This window comes from Cnephaeus nilssonii, assembly GCF_951640355.1.
Source record: "Cnephaeus nilssonii genome assembly, chromosome: 19".
Taxonomy (NCBI): Eukaryota; Metazoa; Chordata; class Mammalia; order Chiroptera; family Vespertilionidae; genus Cnephaeus; species Cnephaeus nilssonii.
The window spans coordinates 20,416,696-20,438,868 of record NC_137090.1 but is presented as its reverse complement, the minus strand read 5'-3'; the positions used below and the strand labels follow the sequence as shown (position 1 = coordinate 20,438,868).

The 22,173-nt window shown below is 53.8% G+C and overlaps 1 protein-coding gene across 3 annotated transcripts in view; it reads left to right on the top strand.

Annotated features, from left to right (window-relative positions):
- Positions 1-22,173, top strand: part of CRHR1 (corticotropin releasing hormone receptor 1) — a gene marked incomplete at both ends in the record, with an annotated part of 39,923 nt that overhangs the window by 8,578 nt on the left and 9,172 nt on the right. The window contains 3 exons of one of the 3 annotated variants that reach the window (XM_079798062.1): positions 5,799-5,846; positions 9,987-10,074; positions 17,475-17,594. In XM_079798062.1, the coding sequence (XP_079654188.1) occupies positions 5,799-5,846; positions 9,987-10,074; positions 17,475-17,594 (256 nt within the window). Of the gene's footprint in view, positions 1-5,798; positions 5,847-9,986; positions 10,075-17,474; positions 17,595-22,173 lie in introns of those variants that run through there. The other 2 variants (XM_079798063.1, XM_079798064.1) reach the window with 2 other exon arrangements.

Genomic DNA, 22,173 nt, shown 5'->3' with positions numbered 1-22,173 from the left:
GCACGTGGTTGGTTCAAGGCCATGGGCTTTGCTGGACAGAGTGCGATCCAGGGCCCCTTCCTGTCTTGAAGGCCCCTTTCTCTTGTTCTCCCATTCTTTCCAGAGCTCCCCTCCTCTCACCACCTTCCTGCCTCCTTTTCAGCCTCCATGATGGACAGGTGGTGGGTGTTTTCAGAGCTGGGAGGAAGCTGCGAAACCCTCCAGCCCAGGGTTTCCCAATCTCAGCACTGTTGACGCGTGGGGCTGGGTGGTTCTTTGCTGTGGGGCTGTGCTGTGCATTCTAGGATGTCGAGCAGCATCTGGGCCTCTATCCACGAGAAGCCAGTACCACCACCTCAGTCATGGCAACCAAAAATACCTCCAGACACTGCCACATGTCCCCTGGCGGACAAAACTGCCCCTGTTACCCACCACTGGGTTAGTTCAGTTACCCTCCACTTGATGACACTTTAGAATCACCTGAAAGCATTAAACACCAGAGTCCTGAGTTTCCTCTCAGACCTGCGGAGCCAGAATCTCTAGAGCCTGAGACAGAATTTTCTATCTCCCGGATGCCAATCTGGAAACTTCTGATTTCATCTAATTCACAGGCAAAGAAACAGACAGGGCCATTGCCTATCTTATGGACAATTGCATGGTCATTGCTAATCTCTGCCCTAAATCTCACTGCTCGGTGGCAGTCCCCTTTAAGCCAACCCCCCATGGCCTTGGAAGGCAGTTGCTTCTCCAGAAAAAGCAGCCTCCAAACTCCTATTTTCTAATAGAATCTAATTTGCAGCCGACAGATGATCTCACTCTGCCTTCCCCGCCTTCTCCGCATCCCCTTCCACAGGCAGCTTCTCAAAGGACACCCCTATTGAGCCCACAGTGAAATCCCCCCACTTTACACCCGTCAGAGAGCGGCTGAGGTGAGAGCGCAGCTGACAGTGGCACCTGCGTGGCTGGTGTCTCCACGCGCTGTCCCCCCGCATACACCCGGCTGTCTCCCAGAGTAGCTGGTGCCCCCCTCTGGGATGGTTCCCCAGTTTCTGGGAGCCACACTCAGCCCCCGCTGAGCAGCCCCCAGGGGCAGGGGACAGGATCAGAGCCCCAGCCAGGCTCCACTCCCGGGAGAACCAAACTCAACCCTTCCTGAGTCCCCGCTGACAGGGCCCTGCGGCTGCCTCCGCCCCCCACCCTTCCCACTGCCAGCGCTTGGGGAGCCAGGCTGCAGCCCCAGCCCGGAGCTAGAGGTCAAGAGGGAAAAGAAAGCTACACCTTCTCTTGGAGGGCCCATGCTGGGGGTGGGGGTGGGGGTGGGAGGGAGGCAGGGGCTCGGTCCCAGGGCTGGAACACCTGGACCATGGGAAGATACTACCGGCTCCAACTCTTTGGGGCTAAGAAAGATTAAATGAGAAAAATCACAGGGCCTGGCACTGTGGCAAGTCTTCAGTAAAAGCTGGGATTTAGGAAAGGAAGGAAGGAAGGGAGGGAGGGAGAGAGAGAAAAAAGGAAGAGAAAGGGGGAAGATGGGGAGGAGTAGAGATTAAGACCAGGAGAGAGGAAGGTAGGTAGGAAAGGGTCAAGGAGGCCAAGAAGGCACAGACTATGAGAAAATATTGGGAGAATCCTAACTGGAGGGGGAGGAAATGAATGGGTGAGAGGCAGAGAAGGAGGCTAGATGGGGGGGGGGGGGGGGGGGGGAGGTCAGCAGTGCCCCAGGGCGCTGCCCACCACCCCTCCCCGTGCCAGCAAATCTGCATCATTGACTGTCACGCACGGGCCGTTTTTGCTGGTGGCTGCTGGGAACAGAGTGGTGATGGGAAGTGGGTGTCCTGGGTGGGCAGGGGACCCATCATGGAGCGCTTCTGGGGAGAAGGCCAAGTCAGGAGGGAAGCAACTTGTAGAGTAGTCATCACTACCGTTTGTTCACTGCTCTCTCTGTGCTGGCCCCATGCTGTTTTAACGGCACCGTATTGTTGAATCTCCCCAAGAGCTTTAAGGTGTAAATACTTCACGCCTATTAGCCCCATGTACAGGTGGGAAAATTGAAATTCCGAGATGTTCAATGATTTGCCCGAGATCACACAGGGAGGAAGAGGCGGATAAAAGATTCCAGTGTGGGTCTCTCTGACCCCGAAGTCAGAAGTCTGAATTTCTACCCCGTCAGCCCTGGAGCCAGAGCGTAGTCAGACCTGGGAAGGAAGGGGCGTAGGGAACACACTGCCCTCCTCGTTTTACAGACCAGGAAACAGGTGGGAGGGGCAGGGGAGTGACGTGTCCATGATCACAGAGCAAGTGTGTCAGAGTCAGAACAGGATCTCAGGCCTGCACTTCGCACCCCCAAACACGCTTTCCTTCAGCACACCGCTCTGGAGTCCAGGGTGGGGATCCATGCAGGAAATGGAGACCAAGAGCAAGAGAGAGTCCTGGTGGCCGGGAAGGAGATGCAGGACTAGGAAATTAACCCATCAAACGTCCTGGTGGGAATCATGATGGGACCCCTTGGTCAAAGGGGGCAGAAAGTGAAAACCAATCTGCTCATTACTGCGTCAGCCATTCGCTTATTCATTCAGCAAACATGCATCGGGACCTCCTCTAAGCCAGGCTCCACTGAGGGGACAAAGCCAAACCCAGACCCTGCCTTCAGGGAGCTTATGACCCAAGCGTACAGTATATCTGGGACCCTGGGATGGGGTGTGTATATTCCAGAGCTGGGGTTTCCCAGGTCCTCTGCTCCTCAGGGGGTGAAACAGGCAGCCTGATGCTTTCAACTCTGCTGGGGAGCCTCATTAGGGGAGCAGAGGAGTGAAGTATCAGGGGGCGGGGGCAGGGCACACCCTGAGCCCAGGGAGAAGGCCTAGAGGCGGGGAACACCCAGGCATGTCCCTCTCCCAGAACTGTAGGCAGGGGATTTTCATTCCCATTTTTCCTCTCTGCACAACAGTAATTTAAGTCAATTAAATGTAATAATAAATTATTTCTTGCCTACCTAGAATAGTCTTTGCTCACCCACTTTTGGGGGAAAGTGCAGGCTCTTTGCCTGGAGATGGGACAGGTTGTGGCTGTCATGGGAAGAGGCTGTGTGTGGGGGGGGTGGGGGTGGGGGTGGGGGGCTGGCCGGGGCAGGACAGACAGGAAGAGGGTGCTCAGAAGTCCTGGGCAGTCCAGAGGGCTGAGAAAAGACATCCACATTGCTGTTCTTTGTCCCGTCTAGTGTTACCCTGGGTAGTGAAAAAGCACCCCCTCAGGGCCCAGCTCCGCTGGTGCACAGCCGGCAATTCTAACGCCCACTGACACCTCAGCTGGCACCTCTGTGCAGGGCAGAAACTGCACAACTACCTGTGGGCCCTGCCCTCCCCGGATCGTCATTCTGTAACTACAGGTGTATCTCCTGTAGGCACAGACAGGTTTCAGAGAATTGACTGCTCGTGTTTTATTTCTGCAACCTGGTTTCCAAATGTACCAGGGGAGCCAGCTTTTTGAAGAAATCTTGATTTATGACCCCCTCCTCTTTTCATATTTAGATTTTCTTCTCTTGGCTTTGCTTAAAACAGGCTAGACCTTACAAACCACATATCTGATAAGGGGTTAATGTCCAAAATATGTAAGGAACTCATACAATTCAATACACTCCCCAAATAATCCAATTGATAAATGGATAAAAGACCTGAATAGACATTTTTCCAAAGATTTTCAAATGGCCAACAGGTGCATAGAAAGGTGCTCAACATCACTGACCATCAGGGAACTGCAAATCAAAACCACAATGAGCCGAAACCTGTTTGGCTCAGTGGATAGAGCGTCAGCCTGCGGACTGAAGGGTCCCAGGTTCGATTCCAGTCAAGGGCATGTGCCTTGGTTGTGGGCACATCCCCAGTAGGGGGTGTGCAGGAGGCAGCTGATCAATGTCTCTCTCTCATCGATGTTTCTAACTCTCTATCTCTCTCCCTTCCTCTCTGTAAAAAATCAATAAAATATAGATTTTTAAAAACCACAATGAGATACTACTATCATTAAAAGGCAAGAGATAACAAATGCTGGTGAGGAAGAGGAGAAAAGAAAACCCGAGTGCACTGTTGGTGGGAATATAAACGGGTGCAGCCAGTGGAAAGTAGTACAGAGGTTCCTCAAAAAATTAAAAATAGAACTACCATATAATCCAGCAATCCCACTTCTGGGTATGTATCCAAAGGAAACAAAATCACCATCTCGAACTGGTATCTGCACCCCCATACTTATTGCAGCATTACTCACAATAGCCAAGACATGGAAACAACCTGTGTCCATTGATGGATAAAGAAACTGTGGTATATCTACACTGGCATATTATTTAGCCACAAAAAAATGAAATCTTGCTTCTTGCAACCATATGGATGGAGCTTGAGGGCAGTATGCTAAGTGAAATAAGTCAGACAGGGAAAGACAAACCCTATATGACCTCTTATATATGGAATTTGTAAAAAACGGAACTCAAAGAAACAGAGAAATCGCTGGTTGCTGGGGTCGGGAGGGAGGGCAGGCGGGAATGGGTGAAGGTGGTGAAAAAGTACAATCTTCCAGTTTTAAGCTGAATAGTTTGGGGGATGTAATGTGCAACGTGGTGACCATAGTCAACAATATTGTGCTGCATATTTGAAAGTTGCTAAGAAAGTAAATATTTCAATTCCTTGAATGTAGAATCAGCCCAGCAAGAGTCTTAGTGAGATCGCTAAATGTAATGGTTTAAAAAAAAACAAAACTGTTTTCCTTTTAAGCTGAAAAAAAAAGCCCTTCCCACTGGAAAGCTTACAGAAAGGGCAGTACAGCCTGACTGAATGGGGTGGGAGGGCTGGTCCGGCCTGCACCCCTCCCTTACCTGTGGGAAGCCTGCTGTGCCCCCAGCCTCTGTAACTGAGGAAGATTCTGGGGCCCAAGCCACCAAGTTGTGGTAATGACCACATGGACACTTGTAGGGGACTTTAAGCTTCAGAAAGCATCTTACTCCTGCTTTCCCCCAGGTGGCCCACATCCCTGTGATGGCGTAAGAAAACCTCCTTGCCCAGAGGGGCCAGTTAACCCCCCCGAAGTCACACAGTCCACAGCAGGTCTGGACTCAGAGCTCAGGGAAGGGGAAGGAATTTTGCTGGGAGGTCACTCTCAAACCATGCAGCTGCCGCTCTGGCAGAGGTCTTCCTGGGGCCCGGGGGACAGGGGCTGGGGGCGGGGGGGGGGGCTCTCCCAAGCTGAGCAGCAGAAGTTGTTGTGAAGGTGAGGGAAGCCAGGCCCCCTTCTCCTGGCTCCTCATGAACTTTTAGGAGGTGGGGGCAGCTCCCCCTGCCTCCAGGCCACCCCTTTTTCCTTTAGCGCCCTCCCTGAAAGGTTAATTACCAAATCATCCCATCAAGGGAAATTACACTTTGTGCCTTTAAAGACCAAACTGAGCTTCAGCAATGTAGTTATTTATGGTCTCTAATAAGCATTTTCTGGGTGTGATTAACCTTTACGCCAAAGTCACACTGGGATTTGGGATGGCAGCTTCAATTCCAGCCCTGCTCTGCGCTGGCCTGGGCGTGGGGACCAGGGCAGCACCCGGAGCAGGCAGCTGGCACACTGTGCCCCTCCCACCCCACCCTCTATGCCCCGTCCTGCACCCTCCTCTCCCCGTCCCTTCTCCCATGCCCTGTCCTGACCTGGGCCATCCCCTCCTCCATCTTCTATCCACATAAAAAAACAGACACGGATTGCCTGCTTACAGGATCCTAGTCCTCACTCAACAGCTGAAAACAGTTCAGTGACCTTGAGCACCTCAACTGTGAGACCCGTAGGAAACGGGGAGCATGAGACCCACCCGTCTGCTTTCTGCAGCGCAGTGCCCCTTGGTAGAGGTGAGTGAGCTCAGCACTCCACCAGCCTCGGATCCTTGGTGCCATTTTTGGGAAACTGTAAACCTTGCGAAGTCCTGAAGGCTTGGTTTGTCAAAAATTGTTCTGAGCCCAGCTGCTGCGGCTCAGGGGTTGAGCATCCACCTATGAACCAGGAGGTCACAATTCAATTCCTGATCAGGGCACATGCCCGGGTTGCGAGCTCGACCCTCAGTAGGGGGCGTGCAGGAGGCAGCTGATGGATGATTCTCAACACTCATGTCTCTCTCTCTCTCTCTCTCCCTCTCCCTTCCTCTCTGAAGTCAATAAAAATATATTTTAAACAATTGTTCTGAAAGGAGAAAAAGTGGCGAGGGCTGATGTTGGGGGTGGGGGAGGGAAGCAGATGGAGGCATCCAAGAGAGTAGCAGCTCCTAGGTCAAACCACTTTTGGGTCGCCATCGGAGAGGATGACAGGTCCGGTTAGGTGAGGTCCGGGCCTCTGATGTGACCCCGTTTGCCATATGCTCCGGCCGTATTTGGGGGTTGTTAGGCCTCCTTGAGAAGTGGAGGATGCTGTGCACCCTCCCCTGGAAAATGGTTGTCATTACACACTGCTTGCGCATTTACTTACAGGGTTTCGTGCCCCTACCCTTGTGTGCTTGAGGACCCTCCATTAAGGAACTGTCAGCTTCAGAAAGAAATAAACAGCATCCTTGGAACTCTGGGGCCTGTTCCTACAATGCGGCAATTGCCTGTTGATGGAGATAGAAAACTGCAGTGAATGTTGAAGAGCAGAGCAATGGATGGTGGGAGGAAATACACAGGAAATACTCCCGATTTTTCATGGAAGTGTGATTCAGGAATAAGCCTCTTCAAACCCTTCCACAGAGCACGACGGCACAGACACACGTTCTGTGCAGAGCTGACCTTTCCTGAGCGGAAAGGTTGGTTCGGGAATATTAAGAAGCCCTTTTCTTTGCATAATGCAGAGCCAGCCCTCTCAGGGTAGAAAATGACTTTGCGAACCATCAGACCCAAGAAGGAGATGGAAGGGTCAGGGTTGTAGGCAGCCAGCCAGGGACAGGCTAGCCCTTTGTCCTGCGGCATTTGGTTTGGTTTCATGATGAATCCGGATTGCTCTTTTTCCCCAGTGAGCCCGAGACATGAAGACGTGAGGCTAAGACGTGTGGCTGGTGTGTTTTCCATCCACTTAGAACCCTGGGGCGTGAGTGCTTTGTATCCAGGCTGTTTCATGCGCCTGGGGCTAGTCCAGGGTCTCCATCTGCTGGCGTCATGAGCACCAGGGTCCGGCGCCTGCACAGAAGGGACGGGGTGACTGAGTTGCTCCACTGTGGAGGGATGGGGAAGGTGCTGCCAAGCGGAGGGGCTGTGGGACTGGCTTCTGAGGACTGCAGAGCTCACCCGGGGAAGGGTGGGCCAGGCTGAGGAGGGGCGGAGAACTGCAAGGGCACAGGTGTGCAGCCCGCAGGATCCGTGCACTGATTGATAAGCAATTCCCTGGGAATACAACGCGGCATTTTAAGGGGATGTGAAGACTGAAGCACAAAGCGCAACTTCAGGATCAGAAGGATAATGGTGGAATGTCAGGCGGCATGACTGATATTCTGGAATAGGGTGTTTCCGTTTCTTTAATTTGCCTGTGGCTGAGCTGGCTCTTGGAGCCCCACTTCCATTCTCTGTGTGCGTGTGTGCATGCTGGGAGGGAGGTGGCAGAGACGGGGCGGAGGAGGGGGGAGGGGGGCGCGGCAAGCTGGGGGCAGGGAGTCCTAGTCTTCTTCTAGAAGGAGCCTCTGGCCCTCTGAGCTGAGCAGCTCCTCCCTGGGGACAGAGCAGAGCTGGGTCCCTTGCTGACTGTGCTGAGCTGAGCAGTGCGGGTTTGTCCCCGAGGACTCTGCTCTCTGCTCTGCCAGCAAAAGCCACTGGCTGGCCTGATGGCTTCCTCTTCTCTCCAATTCTGCGTTTTCACTTGGAAAATGAGAGTAAAGATATTTCGCCATCTCTCTGGTGACTGCGAAGTTTAATTACTGATTAATAAAGTGTTGGAAGTTCCTTGCGGCCAGAGAGTTGAATGGGTTCGTTCTAATATCTCCCGAGTCCCAGGAGTGAGTTAGTTAACCCAGCACTATTTGCTGAGCAGCCGGGGTCTGGGCCCCAGATGGGGGTGCAGGGCTGGGGGTGTGCTTGGGAGCTTGGCTCAATAAGAGCACAGAGACCCCTATGATGTGACAGAAGGAGTGTGCCTGTGAGTGAAGAGAGTCAACAAGCCCACCAAGGACTCGGGCAGGGCACTGAGGGGACGATGTATGTGAATTATCAGGGTCGGGGGGCGGGAGGGGGTGAGGGGGCTTCCTGAAGGAGGTGGTGGCAGGACAGACACTGACCGGGAGTGGGGAGCACTCGATTCCACCTTGGAATGTAGGGTAGGAGAGAGGAGAGGGCAGCCTGCCTTTGTCATTGAACAGGTGTGGGAAGGAGCAGCTACCCAGAAAAGGGGGTGGCACTGGGAGGGGCAGAGGGGGACAGGGCAGGAGAGGACATTTGAGACAGGTGAGCATGGAAAGTTCGCCTCTGGAAAAGGCAAGTCAGTTTGCCTCTGGACTGGGGGAAGGTCCTGAGGTCCAAAAGGGGTGAGTGGGGAGGGGCCCAGGGGAAGGGAGGAGGTACCGCCATGGGGAGGGTGGGATGGGGGATGGTAGAGTCCAGCTTGGGCAGAAGGCACGTGAGCAGGGCAGGACCAGGATTAGGGTGAGGCCAATGAGGCATTCTCCTCAAGTGCAAAATGTAAGGTGCCCCAAATCTCAGTAACCAAGATAAACACTAGTTTAATGTTCTTACTGATCTTTCCTTTTACCTCAAGCGCCAATATAGCCCAGCACTGTTACTGATCTTGTCTTAAAAAAAAAAAAAGGTTTTGAATATTTTGTTCATTGTGGATTTTTTGCATTAATTTAGAATTTTTTAATATTGCATTAAAATATTATTTATCTTGAGTACTAAGTTTTTTGGTGCCCCCGTAAAATATGTACCGAGGTGATGCTTTGCTCCCCTCTCCCTATTCCCGGCCCTGTGAGTGAGGGCTGCGCATCCCACTATTGCTGCCAGACACCACCCTGCCCCTCCTCTAAACCAGCCATTGCTCGGTGGGACTCAGACGAGCCCCTCCTTCTCCCCATCTCATTTTCCCGCTGTGAAGATCACGGCGTCTGCGCTGTGCAAGTCTTCAATAAAAGATGAGAGAAAACTGAGGCACAGAGACGTCAAGTAACCTGGCCATGGCAACACAGTGAAAGGGGCTGGACGCCAGTCTCTTTTGACTTGAAATCCACAGAAAGGGTGGTGACCTCAAGGGAGGGGACACAGTGGTTGTGTGGGGTGTTATTGAAGAAGGGGCAGCCCTCCAGCTGTGGGGTCCACACCACTCTCCTCCCCGTGGGCTGGAATTCCGGAATCAGAGTGACGCCGAGTCCCTGGGGAAGGTGAGGGGTGCCGGTTCTCCCTAGAACTGGGCGGCCGTCTTTCCAGGCGCATTTATTTCTTCATCTCTCTGGGCCTTAATTTTCTCAACTGTGACAAGGGACAACCACACCTGCCCCGGGAGAATTAAGTGCCATCGCAGATGTAAAGAGGCTTGATCAACGGTGAGGCACAGTTGTAGGGACTGGTCATTAGCTGGGCAGGGATGAGGCTGGGAAGCAGCTCACTGAACAAGAGGCCAGGAGAGCTTGCAGCTCTGAAGGGAGGGGGGGGGGGGTGCACTAGTGAGGACCTATGAGCCGTGGGGCTCAGGGTGTTGGGGCACAGTTGGGCCATGCTTGGGATCCCATGTGGATGTACACAGCTTTCCTAGGCAGGTTGTTTAGGAGGGCCTTCCTTCTCACTGGGGGTCCTCTAGCCCTCAGGGAGAAAATTTACCTGCCCTGGGGATCTGCGCCCCTGCTCTTACCAGCCTCCTTTCCAGTCCCTCCCAGAGCAAGGCGGCTCTAGACCAGGCAGGGAGGATGGGGAGGTTGTATATGTGTGTGTGTTGGGGCGGGGGGAGTCTGGGAAGAGACGTGGATGAGGGGAGAAGAGGGTAGGCAAGAAGCTGCAGGCTGGACTGCTCAGGCAGTCTAACCATGTCCCTCTTCCCCGTGCCCACAGGCCCTTCTCCTCCTGGGGCTGAACCCCGTCTCTGCCTTCCTCCAGGACCAGCACTGCGAGAGCCTATCCCTGGCCAGCAACATCTCTGGTGAGTACCCCCACTCTGCTCCTGCAAGAGTCCAGCCCCGCCACCTGCCACAGCCCATCACCTGCCCCCACCAGGATTCTCACACACAGCGTGCCCTAAGGCAGGAACAGCAGAGATTTCCTCTCTAGGGCCCAAGCAATTCCTCTCTCCAGGGAGGGAGTGTTGTGTTAAGGCGGATCCTGAAATTGTGGTGGGAAAGAGAGCGGTGAATAGGTCACAGTGTCTGCCACACACACAGGAGGGGCTTGTGGCAAGGGTGCTGGGTGGTAGGCAAGAGGGGTGGTTGCCCCAGCCCTTGCTGCTGTGAAGATCAACAGCGCGGGGCTGAGCTGTGGCTCAGGCATCGGGGAGGAGAAAGGCTGTGTTCTGTGCTGAGCATAACAGTGTAGGGGGCTAACTCTGTGCCAGACGCTGCCAGAGGTATCTGCGCTGTATTAACCCGGGTAGGTGCTGTAACCTTCACCTTACACACAGGGAAACGGAGCACAGAGAAAAACGAGCACGTGCCAGAGCCAAGGTTTGAGACCAGGCGGACTGGCTTCCAGATACACCTTTAACTCCAAGCTCGACACTGCCTCAGTGAAAACATTGCATAACTGCAAATGTGACTAATATTTGTATAACTTCTTGTTTTTTTTACAAAGGGCTTTTGAATAATGGTCTTTTTTCATGTTCACAAGAGTTTAAGACCCATTTGTACAGATGAGGGAACTTAAGCACAGGAGAGTTACACAGGAAATTTAGGTCTTTGGCTTTGCCTTGTCGAGACCATGCCTTTTCTAACCTTGGGTGTGACCCCTGAGCCCTCACCCTGGCCCCTGGGATGCTGCTGCTGGCCAGGTGGGAGGTCTCCCTGCACCTGAGGGTCTTAGGGAGGCTCAGTCTTTGGTGATTTATTTTCCTCTTTAGGTCTCTCCTCCATTCAATCCAAAGTGCCTAGTGCTCGCTTCAGCAGCACATATACTAAAAATTGGAACAATACAGAGAAGATTAGCATGGCCCCTGCGCAAGGATGATACGCAAAGTGCCTACTATATAGCTGGGTTGAGGGGAAGGCACTTGCCATGAATTGTTCACTACAATGCAGGTGGCAGGGAAATTAGATCAGGAGTGGTATGAATCCAGGAAGGCTTCCTGAAGGAGGAGGTTCAAGGTGAGTCCCTGAGAAACTCTGAGTGTGGACTGGCAGAGAAGACCCAATGCTCTGAGCCAAAGCTAGAGTTGACTGAAGACCAGCAGCTGAGTTTGATGAGTTTTCCATCTGGCTGCAAAGTTGGCTAAGCTGGGTCATGGGGCATGGGGAAGTTCTTGAGCAAGAGTCTGGAGTGCTAGCAGACAGAGACTGGGAGGGAGGACACCTGCTCAGAGGCTGGGCTTGAGATGAAAGGCCCTGCCCATAGCCCCACATGCATGGGGGCCAGGTCAGGCTCCATTAATTTGGTTGTTGTGTTCAGGAGAAGTGACATCCCTGAGCCACTGCAGGTATCACCTGTCCTTGGAGGCAACAGGCCGTGATGAATACCATTCATGTTCCGATGATTTGTACTCTGTGCCATTACCTCCAGCTTGGCTCAGCATGCGGGGCTTCATGGCACACAATCCATCACCCTCTACAATGGCCTCTGATAATGCGCTATTTGTCTTCGGAACCAAGACCTACCCAGACCAATGGGTACTGGTAGACAGATGGTAAGGGTGGGGTGGAGGGACTGGGACAGATGGATGGGTGTCTGGCCGGGGCACCTAGCACTGAACCAGGGCCTTTGGGGGTCTTCTCACATGCCAGGAATAGGGAGAGGGTGGGTCCTCGGAGCCATCATGTGACAGATCATAGACTTGGCAACTCATAAAATCATGTCATGAATATGACAATGCCAGAAAGTAATAGAATTATTAACTAACTAGAAGCCCGGTGCACGAAATTCGTGCACGGCGGGGGGGTTGTCCCTCAACCCAGCCTGTACCCTCTCCAATCTGGGACTCCTGGAGGGATGTCCGACTGCCCGTTTAGGCCCGATCCTGGTGGGATCGGGCCTAAACGGGCAGTCGGACATCCCTCTCACAATCCAGGACTGCTGGCTCCCAACTGCTTGCCTGCCTGCCTTCCTGATTGCCCCTAACCGCTTCTGCCTGCCAGCCTGATCACCCCCTAACCACTCCGCTGCCAGCCTGGTTGATGCTTAACTGCTCCCCTGCCAGCCTGTTTGCCCCCAACTTCCCTCCTCTGCCAGCCTGGTCACCCCTAACTGCCCTCTCCTGCAGGGTTGATCACCTCCAATTGCCCTCCCTTGCAAGCCTGGTCCCTCTCAACTGCCCTCCCTTGTAGGCCGGGTGCCTCCCAACTGCCCTCCCCTGCTGGCCATCTTGTAGTGGCCATCTTGTGTCCACATGGGGGCAGGATCTTTGACCACATGGGGGCAGCTATATTGTGTGTTGCAATGATGATCAATCTGTATATTACTCTTTTATTAGATAGGATAGAGGCCTGGTGCACGGGTGGGGACCAGCTGGTTTGCCGTGAAGGGTGTCCCAGATCAGGGTGGGGTTCTCTTGGGGCGTGGAGTGGCCTGAGTGAGGGGCCTGTGGTGGTTTGCAGGCGGGCCACGCCCCCTGGCAACCTAAGCAGAGGCCCTGGTATCTGGGATTTATTTTCCTTCTACAATTGAAACTTTGTAGCCTGGAGCAGAGCCAAGCCTGCTGTTCCCTCTGGGGCGGCAGCCATCTCTGTGGCAGTTAATTCACCTTCTACAGTTGAAACTTTGTTGCCTTAAGCGGGTGGACCCGGCCAGGGTGTGCTTTAAAGCTTTGCTTCCCCTGTTGCTGCCAGCAACCCTGGCCTGCTCTCTCAAGCTCCATTCTGTTGCCATTTGTTTGAATTTGTTTACCTTCTACAATTGAAACTTTGTAGCTTGAGTGGAGGCTTAGGCCTGCAATGGCTATGGAAAGCTTGGCTTGCTCTGTTACCTGGGAAACCTTGCTCTCTGTGGCTGTAGCCATCTTGGTTTGGGTTAATTTGCATACTCGCCTGATTGGCTGGTGGGCGTGGCTTGGCTGGTGGGCGTGGCTTATGTAGCGGAGTGATGGTTAATTTGCATATTACCATTTTATTAGAGAAGATGACAAATGCAGTCATGTTGTTGACAAGAACCCATGGTCATCAATCCCAACCCATCTTAAGGTCATGAATAATAACAACAATTAATGATAGCTTATATTTATTTTGCGCCCACTAAGTGTAGACACCATTCTAAGTGCTCTAATCTCATTCAATCATCAAATAGCATAGTCAGGAAGTATTTTTATCCCCATTTTTCAGAAGAGGAACCTAAGGCTCAGAGAGCTTTGATCACTTGCCCAAGCATATACAGTTACTAAGCAGTCACTCTAAGATTAGAAGCAAGTGGGCCCGATTCTAGACTTCTCCACCACCACGTTATGTGGCTGCCCAGAGAGCCGTGGTGCCCACAGCCTAGTGTGGCCCATCATCCTGGGATGCAAAGTCGCCCCTGCAATTTCCCATGCTCACACTGGGTTTGCACATGGCCCCTAATTGTCCTCCAGACCTACTATGTGCCTGGCACTGTGCTAGGTATTGGGAATGCAAAAATGAAGAGCCCACAGGCCCATAGGACAGGAAGCCCACCCATTTGTCCTGATGAATCACACACTCTACAAAGGTATCTTTATTCGCTGCCCAGACAAAGAGGAGGCAGCTCAACCACAAGGTGGTGGAGCAAAGAGGACTCTGCCTGCCCTCTGCCACCCTCTCCAGGCCGGTGACACAGGCAGAGCCCCGGCCCATTCATCCCAGCAGCACCTTCCTCTGAATGGCGTGTGCGTGTGCGTGTGTGTGTGTGTGTGTGTGTGTGTGTGTGACAGAAGCTGCCTCCCTCTCTGAACAGCCTTGGCTGAGTCCTGCTCCTGGGCTTAAACCAAACAGGAGGATGGGCTTCCCAGCCTCAGGGCTGCTGCCAAGTGCCCACCTACTCTGGTTTACTCAGAAACCCCTGATGAGAGACCTGACATAACTGGGGCAGGAGCCAGGCTCCAGGCTCCCTCGGAAGGATCTGCTGAGCACATTTGCACCCTGAGCCTGATGGGAAGGGAACTGTGCTACCTACTTGGAAGAAGACACCAGTGCCCGATTATGCACAAGCATTGAATAGGCTACCTTCAAAGGGTTCCTATCTGTTCATTAAAGCAGGCCCCCCCATGATCCTGAATCAGCAAGGGTTGTCTCAGAGGCAGCTGGGAGCCACCCATGCTACTCCTCTTCCCTCCATTCGCAAGTGTTTGGGGATAATCTGACCGCACTGCTCCCATGAGCAATGAGAGTGTGGAGCCCCATGCATCTGCTCTGTGCACACGTGGGGAAGGAGGAAGATACAGGACCAGTGTTGCATTGGTCCACTGACCCTGCCCCACCCCCCACCCCCAAGTGACAGCAGTGTCAACACGTTAGGCACACCAAGCTCACACCTGCCTCAGGACCTTTGTACTTGCTGTTCCCTCTAGAACACTGTTCCCCCAGGTATGCACATGCCTCCCTCCCTCGTTTCCTTTAGGATTCTCCTTAAGTGTGCTTTAGACACAACCAATTAAAATAGAACTCCTGTCTTTATCTCTTCATCCTGCTTACTTTTTCTCCATAGCATTTCTCATTGCTTAACAGATATGTCTGTCTGGGTGCAACCAAATGCTGTGAGGGCCGGTTGCCCAGGCTGGGGCCAGCTGTGGTGCAGTGGGAAGAGCCTCGGCAGACATGAAACACCAACATTCAAAACCATTTATGCTTCTCAGTGTCTGTGTGACTTTGGCTAGGCCATTGGACTGCTTGGGCCTCCGTTCCCTTATCTGTAAAACAGAGAGAATTAGCACCCATGCTGGCAGGTGGTGTGAGACCCACAGCAGGTGCTACAGAATCCACAGTCCAGGGGCAAAGAGAGACACCCCTGCCCATTCTCACCCCCAAACCCTAGACCAGCTGTGGGTGGTGCCAGGGCTCGGGGGCATTGGCTGGTGCCTGGCCCTCAAGGCCAAAAGGGCCATCTGCTCAGTGGCCAGTCCCTGCCTTGGCTCTAGCCTGGTCCTGGCTGTGGCTGGTGCCCAGTCCTGCCCTGCCCTCTGTTCTCTGTGGTAGGGACTCTGGGGAAGTGTCCAAGGCAGGAAAGAGAGGGAGGAGGAAGAGAGGGAGGGACAATGCTACTCTGATTGAGAAGGCAAGTCCCAGGTGCTGCCACACATGACATGCAGATGACATTCCATTTAATCTCCCCAGTACCTAGCTCAGGAGGTGCTGTGAATGAATGAGTAAATGGACAACCTACTGAGGAAGGTACAATGGTGCCATTAAATCGGATGGTATATGTAAAGTGCCTGACAAGTGCCCTTCACACAGTCAGTCCTCAATAAATGTTACTCATTCCCCAATGCCTCACTGACTGTTCCCCTTCCCTTTATTGGCACAAAATGCGGTGTAATAGAAAGAGCACTGGATTTAGAGTCAAAAACACATGTCTATGTGTCTTGGTTCTTTCACTCATTGACTCATGACCTCAGGCAAGTCACTTGCTTCCGTGGGCCTCAGTTTTCTCAGCTGTCAAAAGGGGATAATGACATTGCAGGGTGGACGAGGATCCAACACAATGTATGAAGAAAAGTTTTACAAAAGCAGAGCATGGTTCACAATATTACCCCTCCATTCTCATGGCCACATGCCTCCAGCTACTCCCTCTTCCGAGCTCAGCACTATCGACATGACCATGACATTAAAATCCTAACATGCTTTCCTCACTCCGTGAAGCAGTTCAGGGATGCTGTCCTGTGGCACAGCACCAGGACTGGGCCCATCCCAGCCACCTGGCCCACCGTCTCCTCATCGCCATGCAGCCCCAGTCCAGGTTTCTTTCTCTTTCAATTAAACCACTTGGCCTCGAGGCCTCTCCCCTTGAGCCCTGCTTTACACGAACACCCTATGAATAGCTTTGATTAGAAAGGAAAACCAGCATTTGGTCCAAGTGCTGCTCAGCACTGCTCTGCATCCAGCAGGGACAGGACACCAATCTAATCCAGTGCTGTTTCCTGAGAGACTAGGGCCGAGCTGAGCTGGGGAGGAGATGGCAGGTGGGCCCAGCCAGGGCCTGGCAGCTGCTGATGCCCAGACCTAAAGAGGCTGACCCCACATTGGTTCATGGCTCTCCCTGGCTTGTCTGTGCATTCGTGTGCCACCCCAGGTTATTAACCCCTCCCATTATGCTGGCACACTGTGCCAGCCCTATGCAGGGGACGGGTATCAAAAGGCAGAGAAAGGAGGGGAAGCCAGGAATGTGCTCAGTCCAGCCCCTGCCCATTGGAGAATAGAAGTATTACTGTGGCTTCCACTCCACCCCAACACACACACACACACACCACTCCAAATGCTCTTTAATTAAGGGCAAATATTTGGAAGGGGAATTTGACATCCACTTTCTAATTCCTCTGCTTACATCCTTTTTTAAGTCACAGGCCCCTTTGAGAATCTAATGAAAGCCAAGGTCCCTTTCCTAAGCAAAAATGCACATATAGACCAAGTTTTTCATTTAATCTCAGAGTCTCTATGAACCCTGAAAGCTCCCATGAACTGAGATTAAGAATTTCTGATCAGATCCAACCACTTCATTTTACTGTAAAGACACTCAGGTCCAGAGAGGGCAAGTGACTTGCCTATGGTCACACAGCAAATGAGTAACACAGCCCATTCTGAAGTCAGGGTTCCAGACTCCTGGTTCGGTGTCCTTTCTGCTCCCCTGGATGGTGTCTCCCTGCCTTTTCTCCCCATGGTCCCTTCTCCGTCAGTCCTCTCAGGACACAGCGCAGACGAGAGTACAAGCAGTGTGTGTTCAGTAAATGTGGTCATCAGGCCAGCGGCAAGGCAGGCCAACTTCATTTAGCTGGTTCCTCCCTGCAGGGCTAGAGCAGACTGGTTTGGTTCTGAAGACGTGCAAGGGGGACTGGGTCAGGAGTGGGCTGGTTCCTTTCCACTCTGTGAAGTCGGAGAGCTCAGGTCTGCCCCAAGTGACATGCCAAGAAAAGTGTCCTCAGGTTACAGAGCAGAGGGACCTGAAGCATGTCCAGCCTTCCGCTAAATGCCAGCCAGGACCTCAGCTTTTAACACCACCTCCTGCCACCTCTGTTCCTCCTCCGCCCTGGAATCCACTCTGGCTCCCTAGTGCCATAGCATCAAATTCAGATTCCTTCCCTGGTGTCTTCCCCTGCATAGGATGAGCGATCTCTGCACCAGGGTCATCTCTCCGGTCCTGTTCCCCGTTGCGGGGCGGGGGGGGGGGGGGGGCTTTTGGGAGGTGGGGGGGGGCACTGGAGTGGGGATCTTGCTCTGCCTCATCAGCTGTCTCTGCCCCCAGGACTGCAGTGCAATGCATCCGTGGACCTCATTGGCACCTGCTGGCCCCAGAGCCCCGCGGGGCAGCTGGTGGTTCGGCCCTGCCCTGCCTATTTCTACGGTGTCCGCTACAACACCACAAGTAAGGGGGCCTGTGGAGGGCCGACTTGGTGGAGATGGGGGAAATAATAACAAAACAATAACAACAATACCTCGTGGATACAGCAGCCACCATTTACCGAAGGCCAGCTCTGCTCTGCTGGGCACGGTGTGCTCACACTGCGGATTCTCACAATACCCCTGAAGACACTATATGTAACTGGATAGTGTTCATCATGCAGCTAAGACCTCTGAGGCTCAGAGAGGTTAGGGGACTTGCCCAAGGTCACCAGGTGGTAAGAGGTGAAGCTGGACTTGCATCCAGGTCTGTGTGACACTTCCTTCTGCAGTTGACAAAGTCAACTTGAGCCTCCAACAACCCCATAAGCCAGGGCGGGAATCCTCAGAACAGCCCCAACTTTGGGATGAGAACCCTGAGCTCAGAGCTGTTATGAGGCCTGCCCAGGTTATGAGCCTGGAGGTGGAGGACTCCAAGTTCATGATCTATAGCCATGTTGGCCTTGCATACAGGCCCACAGGTGGCGTGGGGGTAGGGGAGGACTAACCTGGTGTTCAGATATTTGATCCCTTTGTAAACACCTTGCTCCCCTGAGGCCCTGAGCCTCCACCTCCAGGCTTTGCAGCTCCTTGCTATGTCACCTGTCACCCTCAGAATTAATTTGCTCTCCCCTGTCAATGACTCACAGCCCCTGCTTATCAAGACAGCAACACCTGCAGACCAGAGTCCCCACCTGTCCAAGGGGAGGGTGGGGTCCCGGGTGGGCCCTTGGGGTCTGGTGGGCCTGAGCTCAAAGCCCCAAGAGGGTACAAGGGGGGCCACAGACACCTGGTGGTTCACTCTGAGACAGGCTGTGTGACCTGTAGCACATCCCCCCTCCTATAGCCCTCTGCCCCCTTCCTGAGGATGGCAAGGGCTGGATGACATGGCTTCTAAGACTTCATTAGCTCAAAGCTCCCAAGTTCTGTCTCCTGCCCCTCTCTCCTTTACCAGCTGGACTAAGGTTAGGGCTGGGGGCTGCAGCCAAGAATGGGTTGGAGGGCCCTGGGGAGGCATTGGGGCCAGACAGGAGGTTGGAACAGCCAGACCAAGCAGCTTCATGTGCCTGGAACCCAGAAGGAGAAGAAAGACTGGTAGGGGTGTGGGAGGACATCAGGCAAGAGGAAGGGCAGAAGGACCTCAGAGGAAAGCTCGGGGTGCACAGCCGGCCAGCCTCCAGTTTAGGGCCCATTTCACAGTTAGAAAATGGAGGCAGAGGCTGTTAGCTGCCCAGGGTCACAAAGCTTAGAAGCAGGGCCACACTGGGAGTCACAGCCCTCCTGCTACTCCACCCACAATGCTGTGTGCCTACAGGAAGGAGGCAGCATTGGGGCTGGTGCATTATGGGGGGGGGGGGGTGTTGAAGGGAGGTCCCTCTCCCTCTCAGGTACCAGGTCCTGCCCTTTCACCTCCAAAGTGATTCTCCTGTCTAGCTCTACCTGTCCTCGGTCCCAGTGCCACTGTCCCTGTCCAAGGTACCCAATCTCTAACCCTTGTTTTGCATCTGACCCCATCACACCCTTGTTTGGAGTCATCTTTTCTATGACTCCCCATTGCCTCCATGGTCAAGTCCATACCCTTGAGTGGGACTGGCCAGGCTCTCTCTGGCTGCAGCCCCACCAAATTATAGCCAGCCCTGGCCACTCCCTATGAGCTTCCTCCACTCTTGTCCCCAAGGATGACTTGACATGCCCCAAAGTGAGTGTTTTCAGAACTTAGTGCCTGGGCATGTGCCACTCAATCTGCCAGCCCTGCCTTAAATGGAAGCTAGGAGTCCTGGGTTCCAGCCCCAGCTCCGTGTGTAACTGGCTAAGGAACCTCGGCATTCCCACAGGGCCTCAGCTGCTCCACCTGCAGGGTGAGAGGGAGGTTTGGGTGGGGTGCTCTTCGGCTTCCTCTCTCTTCCCTCTGTGATCCCAGGAGAGGAGCTGGGGGCGATGGTCCCTAGTCGTGGGGGCTGGGCTGGCGGATCCCCCTTTCCAGATGCCTAGTGCCAAACAATGAGGAACACGCCCATGCAATCAATAGTGAGTGAGAACCCAGAGTTGCACCTAATCATTAATCACTAATTAATTCATTTACTGATGAGGTGCTGCTGGGACTTCCTGGCCTTCTCCTTAATGCCCTCCTTCCCGCTGCATCTGATCTTCAAAGAGATGGGGAGAATTTCCAAAAATATCCATTTTCCCATGATTCTCCGGGAAGACTGCTCAGCTCAGCAATCAAAGACAAGGAGGTCGCATCCTCCCTGGCAACGACTCCCTGCTTGTCAGGCCTGTTTTCTTTCAGGGTCGCCTCCTGCCTCCCCACCAAAGCCTGCTCCCTCTGGATGACCCGGCTGGGTAGGGACTCCAGCTCCTGGCCGCACATGTGGGGTGTGAAGGGGGGGCTTAGGCGAAGTGCATGGCTCTTGTTATCCCCACCAGTACCCCCTTTGATAGGGACAAGTGACATGTTCTAAGTCTTATGTAAATACAGCTCCAAGACAATAATAATAACAATCACAGCTCACACCACCAGCCCCAAGCACTCTGCATAGGTTAACTACAATGCTCACTCAACCAATAGGTAGGAGCTGTTGTTAAGTTCATTCCCGTCTTTCAGGTAAGGAAGTTGAGAGTTTGTGTGACTTGCCCAAGGTCACAGGGCTAGTGAGGGATGGTGCCAGATTTTGAACCCAGACTGTCTGGGTGGAGAGCCATGCTCTTAACACGGCTTTGTTCTGCCTTGATTAGGCAAGGACCACTCCCCCAAGTCCCTTTCTTTGCAGACACAGCAGAGACACTGGATCCCCTGGTTCCTTGCCTGCCCCCAGACCACTCCCTGAAAACCCTGTCACTAAGCTCTCCGCCCTCTGGGAGCTTATCCTTCATTTAGCAATTAGGAGAGAATGAGCAGCATCTTAGCCACCTCTGCCCAAGGCTCAACTCTGCTGAGACTCGAGCCCACTGGCAGAGAAGCTACGCAGAGCTTTAAAAATCCATTTAGCCTGTTTTCCCACTGGCATGCTCCAGAGGCGTGAGCGGCCTTTCAGCACAGGGGCTGGGGAGCCGGGTTAGCGAGGAGGCCTCACAGCCTTGCAGCCCTGGAGGCCAGACCCTGTCTCCCTCTCTCGGTGATGCAGTAGCAACTCCCCACACTGCCCACACCATCCTCTCCCTCTGGTCCTGATGCTGCCAGCGAAGAGGCAGCTCCCAGGCTGGCCGACCCGCTGGTCCAGCCCTCCTTGGTGCACATGAGCAGAGGGGCCCGAGAGGCCAGCGGGCCCCAGTTCCTCACGCAGCACAGCAACACTGAGCCGGCCCTGGGCCCCCACCTCTGTCTCCCACACACTGCTCTGGCCCTGCCGGGCCCCAGGCTCAGGGACTGGGACTCGGGCAGTTCTCCCAACCGTCCTCCTGCCCCCTGTGACACGAGGGTCAGTGGGAACCGTGGAAAGGCCTGCAGCAGGACAGAGGCTCCAGAGGAAATGGCTCAGGACTCAATTCCCTTCCAGCCATTTCTGCCTGGAGTGAGGAATTAAGTCAAGGAAATATCACTGACGAGGTACAGGGTGGGGCAGGACTACCTTTACCAGCAAAGGAGAAAGACTTGAAGTTGGGATCTCTCTTGTCCCTTCCCTACTGGGTATCAGAGTCCTGGTGACACGCCCAGGAGGGCCCTCTGTGCAGCTCTTGTCATCCCAGAGCCTGAATCCAGGCCTCAGACCACGGGGCTCCTCCTCATCCCTAGAAGGTGAGAGGTTCTGGGCTGTAGTCCAGCTGATGGCTGCACAGACACCCCCCCTCCCCCCCTTGGGCCACTCTTCTGTCTTTTCTCCCCACTGCCATGTGCCAGTCTGTGAGCCAGCTGTAGAGGTCCTAACAATGAGACACTTGTTACGTGAGACCCACCCCCTGTAAGGTCCCCAGCACACCCCTGCTACTTGTCATTTTCTGTCCCAAGAGACCTCCACCAGGGATGTTCCCAACATCAGGAAATGCCCCCATGGGGGCCTTCCCCAGCACCTGCCCCGTGAGCCTCACCCCCATGGAGCATGTGAGGACCCTCCCACAAGAACCTCACTGTAATAGTCACCATAGGACACCCTGTCATTTCGTTGTGCCACGTGAGCTGCCACCACACACCCTTCTGCCATATCATCCCCAGCCTCGGGAGTGAGATTGACTCATCAGATCTCACCATTCATTTCTGCTGTCACATGAGACCCCAAAATGGGAAAGTCCTCAGAAGGGCACCCACCACATAATCTGCAACGACATAAGGGCAAGCAATGGAAGAGCCCAATGAGCTGGTCAAAACTGCCCAAGGACCAGTCTCGTGGGCATGATTGTGCCAGCCCAAGTGGGCAGAGCCGTACCCCCACGGTCAGGTGCTGGAGTCCACACTAGGCCCCTATTGGAACCAGGGGGCAGAAAGAGGCAGGAAGCTGGGGTAGTAGGGAAGCCCCTCTCCCCAGCTTCACCAGCAGTCAGGCCCTGTGCTGGCCCAGGTGGATGGATAGAAGGACAGGCGGATGGGCAGACAGACGCCTAGGTTGCTATTTGGGAGAGGAACCGCGGGT